The sequence below is a fragment of the Oryctolagus cuniculus genome, chromosome 7 (genome assembly GCF_964237555.1).
Source record: "Oryctolagus cuniculus chromosome 7, mOryCun1.1, whole genome shotgun sequence".
Lineage (NCBI taxonomy): Eukaryota > Metazoa > Chordata > Mammalia > Lagomorpha > Leporidae > Oryctolagus > Oryctolagus cuniculus.
Window position 1 is genome coordinate 97,395,091 of NC_091438.1, and position 17,218 is coordinate 97,412,308.

A 17,218-nucleotide genomic window follows, 5' to 3' on the forward strand; every position below is an offset into this window, starting at 1 on the left:
ACACAGCTCTGAATGCCACCTTGACAATGGTTCATGTATCAGTTAATGTTTTTCTATTCGAGTTGCTACATCTCTAGTTCAGGTACTTACTAGCTAACTCTTAACAGGACTATTGCAATCATCTATATACTTAGGCTCTGCCTCTCAATCAGCAAGTAGCTATGTTCAGCTTTTATTGCTTATGACAAGGGCTATATACCAGGTGCTGGAGTTACCGAGAGGAGTAAAACTAAATCTTTCTTTGTGGGAAGATTTTTAGATTGGCAAGGGAGACAGAAATATACAGTGAACCACAATACATTGTGATTAGCACTACCACTGAGGTTTAAACAAATCACAACAGGAACACAGACGCAGGAAATACTAGTTTTGACTGACAAGACTGGAGAATGCCTTTAAGAGAAGGTAGCCTTTGAAATGTGCTTTAAATGATGAGTAGGAAGTTAGCATGTATAATCAGGAAGCAGAGGGTGAAGGGTCCATCTCAGCCTTAGCAGATTCGATATTAACACCGCTAAATTGCACGGTGTAGAGTGACTCCCAGCATGCCTCTCCCTGCTTAATACCTTCACTCCATTCCTAATGAGCGCAGGGATAGCCTTCTGCCTGGCTGTGTAAAGTACCAATTTAAAAAATTATTATTCGGGTATGGTGAGGCCTATAGATTAGATGTTTGTCACTGACAACATAGCTTAATACTCACAGTTCCCAAGAGGAGGAGGCACACGACATGCATTCATGAGGGTTTTATCTAGAATTATGTTTGACCGCTTATCCAGGCTCTGTTGCCTAGCTAAGTTGATGGATTACATTGGTTATCATACCACACCATGCAGGGCCACACAGGAAGCACCAGTCTGGAGGCAGAGGAAAGAGGGAGGGAGAATATGGACAAAAGCCATTACTGCGATTTCCATGGGAAGGAATGGGTGAAGCAGGGTCAGCAGTCTTAGGATTGGGTGAATAATTTTGGTTCTGTGTTGTTAGGGCATCCCAGAGTTGTTTGGCTCCTAGCCTTGGGGTGAGTATGGCAAGGTAATATTGCCTAGAGCATAAGATCAGAGAGAAGATGAGGTCAGAGTAGGAGCAGAAGTGGGCTCTGGATTGGTTCGTTTGCAAAGGAAATGTGCTTTCGCAGGTAAATCCTTAACCATCTCTAGAAATTGGTTAGCCCTGGGAGGGGCAGGCTCCACAGTAAGGCCCCAGATGCCAAAACATCAGAATAAAAAGTCAAGCTTAATACACTGGCATTCAAGTTCCTTTAGATTCTGGTCCACTACAGGTTTCTGTCCCACTTCCACTCAAGACAAAGGGACTCTTTACTCTCAGCTGTTGTACTACCACTTCCCTCCCTCTGACTTAGGATTTCTTTTCTGGTGCATCACCTTCAAGTCATCCATTTTCTTGTTTTCCCATTTAATTGCACACTTTCATGACTCTTTTGTCACTTTTTAACAAACTATGGAAGTTTACATTTAATGATTACAATACTGATTATTTCAATGATTTGATAAGGCTTTACTATATGATCAGGGTTTTGTTTAGTGTTTTATATATATTTTATCATCTAATACACATAATAAACCAAAGGATGGGTTGTAATAAATTTTCTCTGGGTTTCCCATGTGCTGGGGAACCAAGGACCCAGGTCATCTTCTGCTGCTTTCCCAGGCACATTAGCAAGGAGCTAGATTGGAAGTGGTACAGCCAGGACTTGAGTCGTCCTCCATATGGGATCTTGGCATTGTAGGCAGCCATCTCACCAGTCCCAGTGATCAATTTCTGTTCACAATTGATCATAAGGATAGGACTAAGAGCCAAAGGGAGCACATAAACAAGAATAGTGTCTGCAAATACTAGCTGATAGAATAAAAAAGGGAGAGAATGATCCAACATGGGAAGTGAGATACACAGCAGACCCATAGAATAGCAGATGTCCTAAACAGCACTCTGGCCTCAGAATCAGCCCTTAAGGCATGCAGATCATGCTGAAATGCCTATGAGAGTATTTCAGGCATGGAAAGCCAAGACACTCTGGGGAAAAAAAAAAAAAAAAACTAAATGAAAGATCTTCGCGAGTGAGATCCCAGTGGAAAGAACAGGCCATCAAAGAAGGAGGTACCTTTCTCTGAAGGGAGGAGAGAACTTCCACTTTGACCATAGCCTTGTCTAAATATGATCAGAGTCAGTGAACTCAGGGACTTCCATAGCCTTGGCAACTAATGACAACAAGAGTGTCAATTTGTTAAGTCAACAACAGGAGTCCCTGTGCACTTACTCCTCATGTAGGATCTTTGTCCTTAGTGTGCTGTACATTGAGATTTAATGCTATAACTAGTACTCAAACAGTATTTTTCACTTTGTGTTTCTATGTGGGAGCAAACTGTTGAAATCTTTACTTAATATATGCTAAACTGATCTTCTGTATATAAAGAGAATCGAAAATGAATCTTGATGTGAATGGGAGGGGAGAGGGAGTGGGAAAGTGGAGGGTTGCAGGTGGGAGGGACATTATAGGGGGGAAGCCATTGTAATCCATAAGCTGTACTTTGGAAATTTATATTCATTAAATAAAAGGTAAAAAATATAAAAAAAAATAATTTTTACCTTTTAGAGATGGGGCAACTGAGGCAAGACAAGTTAGATAACCTGCACAAGTCACATAACTAATTAGCAGTTGATTAAATGTGCAACCCAATAAATTGACATTAGGGCATTGTGTTTATAATCTTCACATACAAATTACATGGAATTTATTTATTTATTTATTTTATATGTTTTCTTTTTTTTTCTTTTCTTTTTTTTATTTTTTTAACTTTTATTTAATGAATATAAATTTCCAAAGTATGGCTTATGGATTACAATGGCTTCCCCCCCATAACGTCCCTCCCACCCGCAACCCTCCCCTTTCCCACTCCCTCTCCCCTTCCATTCACATGAGGATTCATTTTCGATTCTCTTTATATACAGAAGATCAGTTTAGCATACATTAAGTAAAGATTTCAACAGTTTGCTACCACACAGAAACATAAAGTGAAAAATAATAGATGATTTTTTAAATGATGATGAAATCAGATCAGACCTATTGTCATGTTTAATCCCAGTGAGAGTCAAGTTGGGAATTGATAATTTTTTTTTTTTACAGAAGATCAGTTTAGTATACATTAAGTAAAGATTTCAACAGTTTGCACCCCCATAGAAACACAAAGTGAAATATACTGTTTGAGTACTCGTTATAGCATTAAGTCTCAATGTAGAGCACATTAAGGACAGAGATCCTACATGAGGAGTAAGTGCACAGTGACTCCTGTTGTTGACTTTACAAATTGACACTCCTGTCTATGGTATCAGTAATCTCCCTATGCTCCAGTCATGAGTTTCCAAGGCTATGGAAGCCCTCTGAGTTCTCCGACTCTTATCTTGTTCAGACAAGGTCATAGTCAAAGTGGAGGTTCTCTCCTCCCTTCAGAGAAAGGTACCTCCTTCTTTGAAGACCTGTTCTTTCCACTGGGATCTCTCTCACAGAGATCTTTCATTTAGGTGGTGGTGGTTTTTTTTTTTTTTTTTTTCCAGAGTGTCTTGGCTTTCCATGCCTGAAATACTCTCATGGGCTTTTCAGCCAGATCGGAATGCCTTTAGGGCTGATTCTGAGGCCAGAGTGCTGTTTAGGACATCTGCCATTCTATGAGTCTGCTGAGTATTATTTTTAAAAATTTATTTGTTTTTATTTGAAAAGCTGTGAGAGAGAGAGAGGGAGAGAGAGAAAGAGCATTCCCTTCTGCTGAGTCACTCACCTAAATGCTCCCAAAACACATGTCAGGCTTGGGCCAGGTGGAACTCAGAACTCAACCTGAGTATTCGTGGTGGGTGACTACTTGAATCATCTTCTGCCTCTCAGGGTGTGTACTAGCAGGAAGCTGGAATTAGAAACAGAGCTGGGATTTGAACCAGGCACTCTGATAAGAGATAAAGGCATCCAAAGTGGAATTTAACTACTGTGCCAAATGCTTGCCTTGAACTTTTATTCTTTTATACTTCTATTCCCATATTATGAAGCTTACTGAGGGCAGGCATTTGATTTAGCCTACATTCAGTCAAATATACTTATTAGTACTATATTCATAAAATGGATGTTATTTTATTAACTGTATGAAAAATTAAACTCTTATGCTTTATTTTAGGTCAATATCATGAAATCAGTTGTGCTGTCAGATGTAATTCCCCTTTCTCCAAAACAAATAAAGCCTAGCTAATATTGGGTTTTAGAAAAATTGTGTATTCTCTTCATTCAACTTTAAGAATATTTTTCCAGTTTCCATTCTAGTCAGTGCATTATTTTTATTTTTTTTAACTCTTGGTTTTCCTCACTTGTGAACCCAGATTTGAGAATGCAAAAGGAATGCATCCGCAGAATGTTATAATAAGGTGATTCAACATTTCTCATAGTAGGCTAGATTTATTTCAGAGACTTCCTTTTAAACAAGCTTTTTTGCTTAAAATTAGCATTGTAGTTCGATAACTACAAATAAACTGATTTGAAAAACAATTTAAATGGCTAGTTTACATTGTGGAACAAATTCCTACAAGAAAGGAAAAGCCATGGCTGCTTTTGGTGTCATTGCAGTGGTTGTAGTTCAAGAGTGAACTCTTGAAGAGGGCATTTGGCCCAGCAGGGTTAAGTTACTCATGACCCATATTAGAATATCTGGTTTCAATACCTGGCTGTGGCTACTGATTCCAGGTTCTTACTAATGCACACCCTGGGAGACAGCTGTGATGGCTCAAGTAATTGGATTCATACTACCCACATGGGAGACCTAGGTTGAATTCCTGGCTCCTATCATTGGCCTCAGCTCAGCTCTGGCCCTTTGTGAGCATTGGGGAAATGAGCTAGCAGGTGAGACCTGTCTTTCTGTGTTTCTCTGCAATAAACTTAGGCCACGCACACTCTTCCTTGGGCATATGTAGAAATTTCCCTAAACCTGCCAGCATCAACATGGAGACTGCCACTTTTTTTTGTTAAACATATTTATTTATTTATTTGAAAGATAGAGTGACAGAGAGAGAGAGAGAGAGAGAGAGAGAGAGAGAGAGAGAGAGAGAATATCCTTCTTCAATCTGCTGATTCACTCCCCAAATCTTGCAACAGCCTGTGCTGGGCCAGGCCAAAGCCTGGAGCCACGAACTCCATCTGGGTCTCCCACATAGATAGCAGGGGCCTGAGCACTTGGGCCAGGCTCTGCTGCCCTCACAGACACATTAGCAGGCAGCTGCATTGGATGCACAGCATTCCAGACTTGAACCAACACCCTGATATGGTTGCTGGTGTCACAAGCAAGCTTAACCTGCAGGACCACGATGCCTCCCTGAAACTGCCACTCAGTATTGTCAACTTTTTATGAATCTTGTTAAAGACTAATCAACAAAGTTGACATTTGGTTTTATGAGACATCATGAATCAGTTTTTATGTTTTGTTACCTACTGAGTTTCTATAAATTTAGAGAGCTACTCATTTAGGGTAGGATCAACCTACTGTAGCTTTTGTCTCAGCAAAGTGTGAAATATGGAATGCCTCATTGTTTCACATCTGTGTCCAGTTGATCAGAATTTACTGGGTGCATATTACGGCACCAGGGGCATAAAGATCAGCAAGACACCATCTTTACTCCTGAGAGAGAAGAATGAAAGGAAACAGTTTCAATATCATGTGACTCATACAGTTATAGAGCCCTGGGGATTAAAGACAGATGAGTAGTGTTTACACCACTATAATCAGCTCAGATCCATTTGCTGGAGCTTTAAATATGATACAAGAAAATGAAATCACTTAGAGATGATAGGAGAATCTACGATATTTTATGTTGTTGAAACTTATGCCATGGAAATTGGGAGTTGTTAAAGGCCGTTAATCAGGAATCATGTGACCTATTTAGTGACCATAGATCTCTTTGATATCCAGAACAAGGAAGATGTTGAGGGAATCACACTGAAAGTGGGGAGACTAAGCAGAGTGCCCATCCTCCTTTTCCTGGAACAGTTCAAGTTTCTGCTCTCTTTCCTCCTAGCAAATCACCTCTTTCACGAAATGTCTCAGTTTGAATTATAGCTTCTCTAGCCATCCTAGGAGTCTGTTATAGTGGTCCAGGTAAGACTTTGTAACTTTGAGAGTTCACCAGGGCTTGGGTAAGTAGATGGAGTAGAGTCGCTGCCCAGGATTATCAGTGGGGGCAGGTGTTGTGGTGCAAGGGGTCGAGCAGCTGCTTCAGATGCCTGCACCCAATATTGGAGTGCCTGTTCAAGTCCTGGCCGGCTACTCCACTTCCTATCCAGCTTCCTGTGAATGCATCCTGGGAAAAAGAAGGTGGTGGCTCAAGTGCTTGGGCTCCTGTCACTTGACAGACTTACAATGAGTTCCAGGCTCCTGGCTTCAGCCTTGGCCCCAGTCTTGGCTGTTGCAGTGATTTGGGGAGTGGACTGGTAGATGGAAGACCTCGCTCTCACTCTCACTCTTTCTCATTCTGCCTTTCAGGTAGATGAAAATAAATAAGTGTTTAAAAAATGCAAACAACAACAAGAATGGGAACTTTGGTGCCTGTTTTTTTTTTTTTTTTTTAAATGATTTATTTGTTTGAAAGGCAGAATGGTAGACAGAGAGACCTTCCATCACTCCCCAAAGACTGCGATGGCTGGGGCGGGGCAGGCTGAAGCCAAGAGCCTGGAGCTCCACAGGCGTCTCCCCTATGATGGCGGGGTCCCAAGCACTGGGGCCATCACGTGCTGCCTTTCCCGTAATACCTGGAGGAAGCTGGGTCAGAAGCAAGGAGGCTGGAACTAGAACCAGCGTTCCAATATGGGATGCGGGCCACAGGTGGTGGCTAAACCTGCTGCACCACCATGCGGGCCTCTAAACAGAAGTTCTTAGAATAAACGTAGGGTGGGTGTTCTGGTGCAACAGGTTAGGCCACCGCCTGTGACACCCCCCTCCAACATCAGGGTGCCTGCTGGAGTCCCGGTCACTCCTATTCCAATCCAGCTTCCTGCTAATGCTCCTGGGAAGCAGCAGATGATAGTCCAAGAACCCGGGCCCCTTCCACCCACCTGGAGAACCCAGATGGAGCTTCTGGCTCCCGGCCTCAGCCCGGCCCAGCTCCAGCTGCCGTAGGCATTTGGAGAATGAACCAGTGGGTGGAAGATTCTCTCTCTGTTGCTCTTTCAAATAATTAAATAAAACTTAAAAAACAACAACAAAGAAAGGAGTAAGTGTGAAAGCTGTGTTTTATGCCTTACTGTCCTGGGTGCCATCATTCAACGCTCCCAGGAAGTCGGGAGGCCCTGTGCATGGTGAGAACTTCACACAATCCCTCCCCTGGCTGGGCTTCCCTGAGCCAAGCGAGATGATGCCTGCTTTTATCTCTTGTCTATACCCCTCACATAGGCTTGGACAGGGATAAAAGAATACTCACTATATTAGTTGAATCCTAAATATTAGAAATACACCATGGCTGACTGGTTAACTATGCAATTGGGCTTACTGTTTGCCTGCTCAGATGGCATTTACCTAGAGAATCTAAAAAAAAAAAAAAAAAAAAAAAATGAGGAGGAAAATTCTAAGCAACTGGAGAAGGGAGGAAGAAAGATAATAAGCTTTAGCTGGGGAGGGGCATGTGGCCTTGCTCTGTTTTTGAAATGTAGCTGAATTTCCATGGAAGGTTTTGATACTTGCTTGAGAATGAGAGAAAGGTCCCTGAAACCTTGTTAAAATTTCATCAGTCCAGGGTCATTATAACCTTGGAAGATGGTAAGTTTAGAAGCAATTTAGTCAACTGAAAGAAACGATTGTTTATTTCCTAGTGCATGTCTTTAATCACGAGCTGTCACACTAACCTCATATTAGAACTCGGAAAAGTTTACTTGGTGGCAATAATTGGGAAATATTTTTTAAAAACAGAATGAAGTAACTAGACCCAAGAGAAAAGAGATGTCACTATAGGAAAAACACTTTTGTAGAAAAGAAAAATATGAGTAACAGGAAGTGAAGAGGATGAAGGGCTGTCATTTTTTTATTATTATTTTCCAAGTTTCTCTGTTCAGCTTTCATGTGAGACAGGCCTTTCCCTAATTCTGATCCCACTATTATCTTGTATTTATAATTGTGCTTATCTCCCCAAATTTCCCACTCCCACCTCTAAATCCATTCCACTGCAGAAAGTCTTGCCTAGCAAAATGGGTATGCTTTTATTTAATTAGTCACTTGATTCAATGTTCCAGCGGGAACTTGGCGCTGATTTTGCTTTAGGTCCACTGACTGTGCAGGGGACCCACAGTGGCTCAGGAGAGAGGAACCACTAGATTAGGATTTTGCAAATCTGCCTTTGCTTTCATCTTTAATGTAGGGACATGTTTCTAATCGCCAAAACAGGTTATCTTGTTTGCTAACTTACCTGAGAGACTCCAGATGTCCCTGGCCTATGTCTGTTGATTTTGTGTCTGTTTAGGAGCCCAGGCTGTGCACAGGTAAGGCCATTTGGTTGAATTTTAAACCTTGAACTTCTCCCTTTCCACCATCTCCAGTTAGACTTTCCAGAATGTTATTTGTAGAATTTCATTACAACAGATGTATTTCCTCTGGTTTTTGCTTCAGAGAAATAGAATTAAATGAAAAAAAAAAATCCTTTGAGGTGGAAGGGGATGGGTTTGGGATAGAAATATGTTAGTGGTTCCTTCAGAAATTTTTGTCGCGTCTTTGATATTCTTAAAAAATGCATGCTTCCCATACATCCATAATTGAATGAAATCAAACTCAAATAACTGCCTTGGATCGACAGAAAGGTGGTCTCTCCATGTTTTTCATTTAACTAAAAATTGATTTTTAGAAAAGTGAAGCAGATGAAAAGCAAATCCTGCCTTGCTCAATTCTTGATGCCTACAACATTCTTATTGGGCCCCCTCAAAGTCTCTCAACCACTCCTATCTCTCTGCCTCTTCCTCTTTTCTTTATCCTTGGTCTCCCTCCTCTTCCTCTCCTTTGAAGTTAGGCAAACACTATGCTCATTCACTATAATTAAGACCCTCTGTGGTATAAGTTAAGAGGCAATTCACTGGCATACAAATTTATTGTGTATTTTATAAAAAATTTAATTGGAGAACGCCATAACATAGTTAATAAGATGATTTTTAAATATAATTTTAAACTTGAAATTTCAACCTCTTGATTAGATTATTTTGAAATTTAAAAAATAGCGATTTTGTTTTTTGCATTGAACTAAATGCCTCTTGTGAAATTGGATAATCCTAGGCATATAACATACATGATCTCTAATCCAGAGTAACAATAGAAGGAATCAAACATATGCATCCCCCTGCCAGGTAGACAAGCCCAGAGAAGGATATGTTGCTAGTGCTCACCTGTAAAGATGCAGCAGTCAACTACAGAATCTATCACAAAATAAGAATCAATGTCAATTCAAAATAGAACAAAGTGATGTCAGTAATATTTATTTATTTGTTTCGATTTTTATTTAAGAACCAGCTAAGAGAAGTTGAAGTAATTTACTCCCAGTGTTGTCGATATTTTTGCTGTATGTGAAACACACACAAAAACTTAAAACATTAAAAAATGACAAATTTGTCTAAATCTCCAGCATTTACACTAAAATAAAACACATAAGCTATAGTTGTTCAGAAGCATGCTTTTTGTTAGGTGGTTGACTCTCTTGCTCCGTGTAATTAACCTTGTAAAGGTTTTTTTGCTAGATACTTAAAAATAGCTTTTTCTGTTCTTCACATTCCAATGTCATGTGAGACTAAAACTCTGATTAGAAGGCAATTAGTTAATAAACCTCATTTTTTATTTATTCTAGGATTCAAGAAGGATTCATAAAACATCACTGCATAGTAATGCAGTTATCACAATGATTTATTTGGGTAAAAATGTGCATCTATCTTGTGATAACTCAGACTTCCGGGATGAAATAAAAGTTTATCAGCAGCACTGTGGTGGGGAGAACCTTTGTGTCTACAAAGGCAAGCTACTTGAAAAAGGTACATATAAAATTTGGATTTCTTTAATTGCCTGAGTTTGATGTTATAGATAAGCTGTTGTTGATATAATATCCAAACGACTTCAATCACTTTATGAAATTATGCATATCCAGGGACTTATAAACCAGCTGCCTAAAAGTAAATCTAGATTTACTGCTGCATGATTGAAACTGAAGTAGCAATTACTCTTGCAGATTGTGGAAGAAAGAATTTGGAGTGATTTAACCTGGTAACAGATTAATTTTGGGATAGAGATAGATATATGATCATTCAAATGTTCCACGAATAAGCTGTCCCCCAAATTACAAGTTAACTATTTGGCTTGCCATAGTGAATTATATCATACATTATTCTAAGAGAAAAACATCAGACTGGCAATTCGTTCTTTAAAGGTACGTTGAGATAAAATCACAAATCCAATAAACTTCAGGGCGAATCACACCTAAATAACTTGGATTAGAATTTGGCTAAATGGCTTTTTAGTACATTTCTGCTCTCATTTGATTGCAAATTCACGTTTGTCAGCATAAGATAACTTCTATATCAAATAGAGGTTTTCACATATTGTATTGTATTTTTCTTCAATATTTAGTTTAGTGGCACAACAATGAAACGGAAGAGTGTCTACAGGATCATATTTGTCACTTCCTTGCTTAAGAAACTCTGTTTAGAAAGCATACTATTTTTTACTAATTGAAATAAACATTTATATTTGGGTAAAGCTTGATACAGACTTGGGAGTTAAGGGAGGTGTTGAGAAATATGGTGTTTTGCTTTTGTCTTTTCTGAGTTCTCCCATTAGTTGAAAGCAGTGGCTCTAGGGTTAGGATTTGGTCTAGTGGTTAACCTGCTGGTTAGGGCACCCGAATCCCACAACCAAATACCTGGGTCTCATGCTGACTCCAAGTCCTGATTAGCTTCCTGCTAATGAGAACAATAGGAGGTAGTAGTGATGGCACAAATTGTTGATTTCCTGCTACCCACATGGAAGACATGGACTTAGTTTCTAGGCTCCCGGTTTGGGCCCCAGCTTTTGGGGCATTTGGAGAGTAAGCCAGTAGAAGAGAGCAATCAATCAATCAATCAAATCCATCAATCTCTCTTTCTTGGTCTTATCTCTATATCTCTATCTCTATCTCTCCCTCTATCTCTGTGTTTCTATTGCCATTCCTGCCTCTGTCAAATAAGCAAATAAATAAAAACTTTTTAAAAAAGATTTTATTTTATTTATTTGACAGGTAGAGTTACTGACAGCGAGAAGGAAAGAGAGAGAGCGGTCTTCCATTTGCTGGTTCAGTCCTCAAATGGCAGTGACGGCTGGAGCTGGGCCGATGCGGAGCCAGGAGCCAGGAGCTTCTTCTGGGTCTCTCATGCAGGTGCAGGGGCTCAAGGACGTGGGCCAACTTCTATTGCTTTCCCAGGCCATCAGCAGAAAGCTGGATCAGAAGAGGAGTAGCCGGGACTAGAACCGGTGCCCATATGGGATGCCGGTGCCACAGGCGGAGGATTAACATCCTGTGCCACAGCACCAGCCCCAATAAAAACTTTTAAAAAGAGTAACAACTTGGGGCTGGCGCTGTGGCATAGCAGGTAAAGCCACTGCCTGCAGTGCCAGCATCCCAAATGGGCGCCAGTTCTAGTCTCAGCTGCTCTACTTCCGATCCAGCTCTCTGCTGTGGCCTGGGAAAGCAGTAGAAGATGGCCCAAGTCCTTGGACCCCTGTACTCACGTGGGATACCCAGAAGAATCTCCTGGCTCCTGGTTTCAGATGGGCACAGCTCCAGCTGTTGTGGCCAAATGGGGAGTGAACCAGCAGATAGAAGACCTCTTTCTGCCTGTTTCTTGTGTAAACTCTGACTTTCAAATAAATAAATAAATATTAAAAAAAAAGACTAACAATTCACTGTTTAAAAACAAATAAAAAACCTCAACAGAACAATGACTATTAATTTAAAAATTTATAACCTTAAAGAGAAACCATATATAACTCTATATTTAGGGAGTATATACTTAAATCTTCACAACATAAAAATGAGTGGACAATTGAATGGTAGTATTAACTTATAGTAAAACAGTACAGAGTTCCATCATGCTAGGAACAACTTTTCTCACCTTATGTGTTTGCTGGAAATTTACTCTGTCTTTGCCATAGCGTGCCAGAGCTCTTCCCTACAGTTAGTAGAAGAAGAAAATGAGAGGAGTCCAGAGGTCATGCAGCTTTCTAGGCCTCACATCCAGCTCTCGATGGAGTTCAGAGCGGACCCAGGAACACCGACTGGGGACACAGCCTTTGCTCAGTTCCATGCAATACCAGTTAGGTTGCTCTTGGTAGCAAGAAATTTCAGGCTTCTCCATGAAAGGAAGGGTGTGAACCCATAATCAGAATGGCATAGACACATATATTTACTTTTAAGTATAATTTTCAGTTAATAATTTAGGTGAATTGCTGAGATTAGCTATAATCAAAAATTGGAATTAACATCATGACAATATTCATGGGCCTCAGGTCACACTTTATTCAACAAAACACATATATAATGTATGTATCACTGTTGGAAAATGTGGTAGGTACAATGAAAGATAGATCGAGGCTCAGCTGAATGATTCTATGATTAATAATACTCCCTCTGTGCTGAAAGTGCAGCATCAATGGTTCTGGGAGAAAGGCTGGAACTTGGCTCAGAGTAATTTTACATACACATCAATCCTGGGACTGTTTGCAATGGCACTGGACGGTAATGAATAGTAGGATGGCATGAGGATGTGAATAATTGAATACTGTTCATACAATAATTTTGTTTTGGCTTGCCCTTGGCTACCAGAAAAGTAATTGTCCAACATTGAAAAGTTGGGTGGCTCAGAGTTGACTTGCAGTTCAGCAATCTTAGTCATTTAGCTGGGCTGAAAAGAGTATACGCTTTTTGGAAATCAAAGCTGTGCATGATTCACTGAAATGTGAATAGGTTTTTAGAAGCTTTCTGTTAAAAAAAAAAAAAAGGAGGGCATTTAATGCTATGCTTAGAGCAGTAAACTCATTAAAAAGTGGCATTTGTTAATTTGTCTTGCTATTTTATTAGAAATTGCAAAATGATTTAGGAAAGTGGCAAGTGCCTCTTTTATTTCCATAACAATTCATGATGTCTTGCAGTTCGATTTTAGCCTTCAAGCTGCAAGTTGATTGTTTATTACAAGTACACCTGTGAAGTCGCTGAATGTTTTCTACTATTTGTAAACAGTACAATTTCTTTACAGGTATTTTAGTTTGCCATGTTTATCTTTTCAAACAAGAAAAACTGTGGCCTCTTGGGTTAATGTGGAGCAAAGAACAAAGTTAACTTTTTGCCTGGCCCTCTATAACCCCTTCTTTTTCTGCCCGGTTTTTTTGTACTTCTGTAACTTAGTTTGGTTGCACCCATTTGCTCATCAGTCCCTCACAAATGGTCCTTCATTGACCCCCACCTCACACACACTATTCTCATGCACTGTCTCGTGCTATATTCTTAGTCCTATCTTTTTCCTCTCTTTGTAATTGAAACCTTTTTTATAAAAAGATTTATTCTCTTTACTTAAGAGGCAGAGTTACAAAGAGAGAGAGAGAGAGATCGGATTTCATCCTCTGTTTCATCCCTCAAATGGCTGCAATGGCCACTGCTGTGCCAGGCCAAAGCCAGGAGCCAAATGAGACTATCTGCCTTTAATCTTTCATTATTTATTTTATAATTTTGTATTTCAAAATATAGTGACACCTCCCAACAATAGCTTAATGGATTTCTTTCATGAGAAAGTAGAAAGATTATTGGCTGGAAATCAGAAGGTTTGGCTCCATGTCTCATTTTTCACTTAGTTGAGAGTTCCTTGGTAAGCCGTCTGACTTTGTAGCATTTCAAAATTCCCACTTACAAAAGGGACATCTGTGGCCAAAGAAGGGAAGTCCCATTCTATATAATCTATATAATCTTTAAGATTATATAATGTATAATACTAGAGAGAATTTTATAATATTTATAAAATGTAGTTGTGCATTGTTCGCTGACCATTGTTAGCACTGGTTAAGGCACTAAAGGGAAACAAGCATACTGAAAAGAAACATCAGATGTGGTCTCCTCTTTCAACAAACTCTAAATCATCAGGGAAGCAAAATTAATACACCAGACTTTTGCAGTGAGGTCACCAAATCCATCCTCCTTACCATTACGTCGCTGTAAATAGACCAAAGATGGAAAGTGAGCAGCGCTTATTCATGAAAAATTACTGAACTTTAGGTAAAAACAGTTGGAACCTGCAGCATTCTTGCCTGGGGCTATTCTCATGCCTCACACCTGCCACTGTTTCCTCAGAGTAGTTCTAATTGGCTAGGGCAGGCCATAAATAACCAGCAGCTTCACTGTCAGTGGGGCTGACTTGATTTGGAGCAGAAGACAAAAAAACCTTTGGCTTGTGGCTTTTCCAGTAATAAGTAGCAACCTCTCAGGCAAGCTAACAGAGAAGGTCAGAGGTTCTGCTAACCTGAGACTAGAGTTCTAATTAGAGCCAGCAACAGCCCAGGGTACTAACCCGAAATTACACAAGGAAGGACAGGCCATAAGGCAGTCATAATGGTGTTCAATAAACTCTACATATCCCCGTTAACTAGAAGCAGCATGGGTTGGAGTGGGCCCAACCTATTCATATGTTCCAGTCTCCCAGAAGCTCTTACCTATGCACAGAGGAAACACGAGACAGCATGATGAAAAAGAAGAGTTGGAGCAGATTTGAAAATTGCCCAAACTTTGAATGTCCTTTTGACTCCACTATAATGGGTTGAATTGTTTCCGCCAAAAATTCAGTACCACCTGCAACCTCAGAATTTGACCTTATTTGGAAATAGGGTTTTCACAAATATGATTAGTGAAGGATCAAGATAATATCATCCTGAATTTAGGCTTCTTCCTAAAGCCAATGACTGATACCTTTGGAAAACGAGAAGAGAAACACGCAAAAAATATTGTGTGAAGACCAAAGCAGAGATCAGAGTGATGAAGCCACAAGTCAAAATGAATCTTGATATGAATGGAAGGGGAGAGGGAGTGAATAAGGGGAGGGTTGCGGGTTGGAGGGACGTTATGGGGGGGAAGCCATTGTAATCAATATTCTGTACTTTGGAAATTTATATTCATTAAATAAAAGTTAAAAAAAAAGAATACATGGGCTGTCAGTAGCCACGAGAGGTTAAGGCTCAAGGAATATTATCCCCTGGAGCTTTCCAACACCTTGATGTTGGACTTTTGGCCTCTAAACCTGTGAGAAGATACCATTCTCCTCTTTTGAGCCACAGTTGGGAGACATTTGAAAGGATCCAAGAAGGGTTTTCTTTCCTTTCCTTTCCTTTCCTTTCCTTTTTTTTTTTTTTTTTTTTTTTTTTTTTTTTTTTTGTAGGAAGTGACACTAGAAGTGTTTCTAAGAAACAGGTTTCTGAATTGCTATCTAGAGAACAGGTTTTCAAAGATTGGGCAATTATTACCTACTGTCAAAGAGTACTATAAAGATTCAGTATGATTGGGGATGGCATTGTGGCACTGGAGTCCTGGAAAATCCACTTGCAATCCAACTTCTTGCTAATGTGCCTGGGAAAGCAGTAAAGGACAGCACAAATGCTTGGGCCCCTGCCACCCATGTGGGAGAGCCAGATGGAGTTCCTGACTCTTAGCTTTGGCCTGGCTGAGTCTTAGCTTATGGCAGCCATTTGGAAAGTGAAACAAGCAGATGGAAAATCTGTGTGCCTCTCTCTTTCTGTCACTTTTCAAATAAGTAAAATAAATCTTTAAAAAAAAGTTTAGTATGACTAAAAACTATTCATTGCAAGTAGTGATTCTTTTTTTTTTTTTTTTTTGACAGGCAGAGTGGACAGTGAGAGAGAGAGACAGAGAGAAAGGTCTTCCTTTGCCGTTGGTTCACCCTCCAATGGCCGCCGCGGCTGGCGCGCTGCGGCCGGCGCACCGCGCTGATCCGATGGCAGGAGCCAGGAGCCAGGTGCTTTTCCTGGTCTCCCATGGGGTGCAGGGCCCAAGCACCTGGGCCATCCTCCACTGCCTTCCCTGGCCACAGCAGAGAGCTGGCCTGGAAGAGGGGCAGCCGGGACAGAATCCGGCGCTCCAACCGGGACTAGAACCCAGTGTGCCGGCGCCGCTAGGCGGAGGATTAGCCTAGTGAGCCGCGGCGCCGGCCGCAAGTAGTGATTCTTAATATGCTTGTGGGACTTGTGGGTGGGTGGGAGAGAAATAAGAGGGGTCTCAGGAGCAGGAATTGTGGAGCAGTAAATTCAGTGCCACTTGGGAAACTGGCATCCCATATAGGAGTCCTTGTTTGAGTCTTCTCTACTGCCAGTTGCACTCGGGAGGCAGTGAATCATGTCCCAAGAACCTGAGTTCCTGCCACCTCTGCGGGAGACTTGGGTGGAGTTCTTGGCTTCTGAATTCAGCCTGGCCTAGCGTTAGCTATTGTTGGCATTTGGGGAATGAACCAGTGGATGGAAGATCTCTCTCTCTCTGTTTATCTCTTTTTCTCAGTCACTCTGCCTTCTAAATAAATAAATAAATAAATAAATCTTTAAATAAAGTAAATTAAGGGATCTCAAATCCAAACAGAATCAAATATGGCTTAGATACGGAATAACTCTGCCTCACTCATATGAGAGGACTTCAAAAAGTTGATGGAAAATTAATTTTAAAAATAAGTTTATTTTGGTTCACAACAGTCTTGAAATCCATGCAGTTTTCTCATAATACACATTTCTGTGAACTTTTTATTATATGCTTTATTTGCATAGAATTCAAGATTTTCTTTGGCACCAAAATAAACATCTTTTTATGTTTTTTTTCTATTGTTATGAGAGGCAAAGAGACAGATGGAGAGCGAGAGAGTGAGAGTGAAAGTGAGAAAGAGAATGAGAGAGAGAGAGAGAGAGAAAGAGAGTGAGCACTCATCTATACTAGCTCACTTCCCAAATTCCCTAAATGACCAGGACTGGGTCAGGCAAAAGCCTGTAGCCAGGAATTTAATCCAAGCCTCCCATGTGGGTGGCGGGAACAAAATCATTGAAGCCATCTGCCTCTCAGGGTCTGTGTGAGCAGGAAGCTGGAGTCAGGAGCCAGAACTGGGCACGGAACTCAGGCACTCTGATAACGGACGTGCATGTCT

At 40.6% G+C, this 17,218-nt stretch overlaps 1 protein-coding gene across 5 annotated transcripts in view; it reads left to right on the forward strand.

Moving 5' to 3' along the window:
• Positions 1–17,218, forward strand: part of ERICH3 (glutamate rich 3) — a 130,601-nt gene that overhangs the window by 52,255 nt on the left and 61,128 nt on the right. For all 5 annotated transcript variants that reach the window (XM_008265057.4, XM_051856358.2, XM_070076971.1 and 2 more), the window contains one exon: positions 9,862–10,042. In XM_008265057.4, coding sequence (XP_008263279.3) covers positions 9,862–10,042 — 181 coding nt within the window. The remainder of the gene's footprint in view (positions 1–9,861; positions 10,043–17,218) is intronic.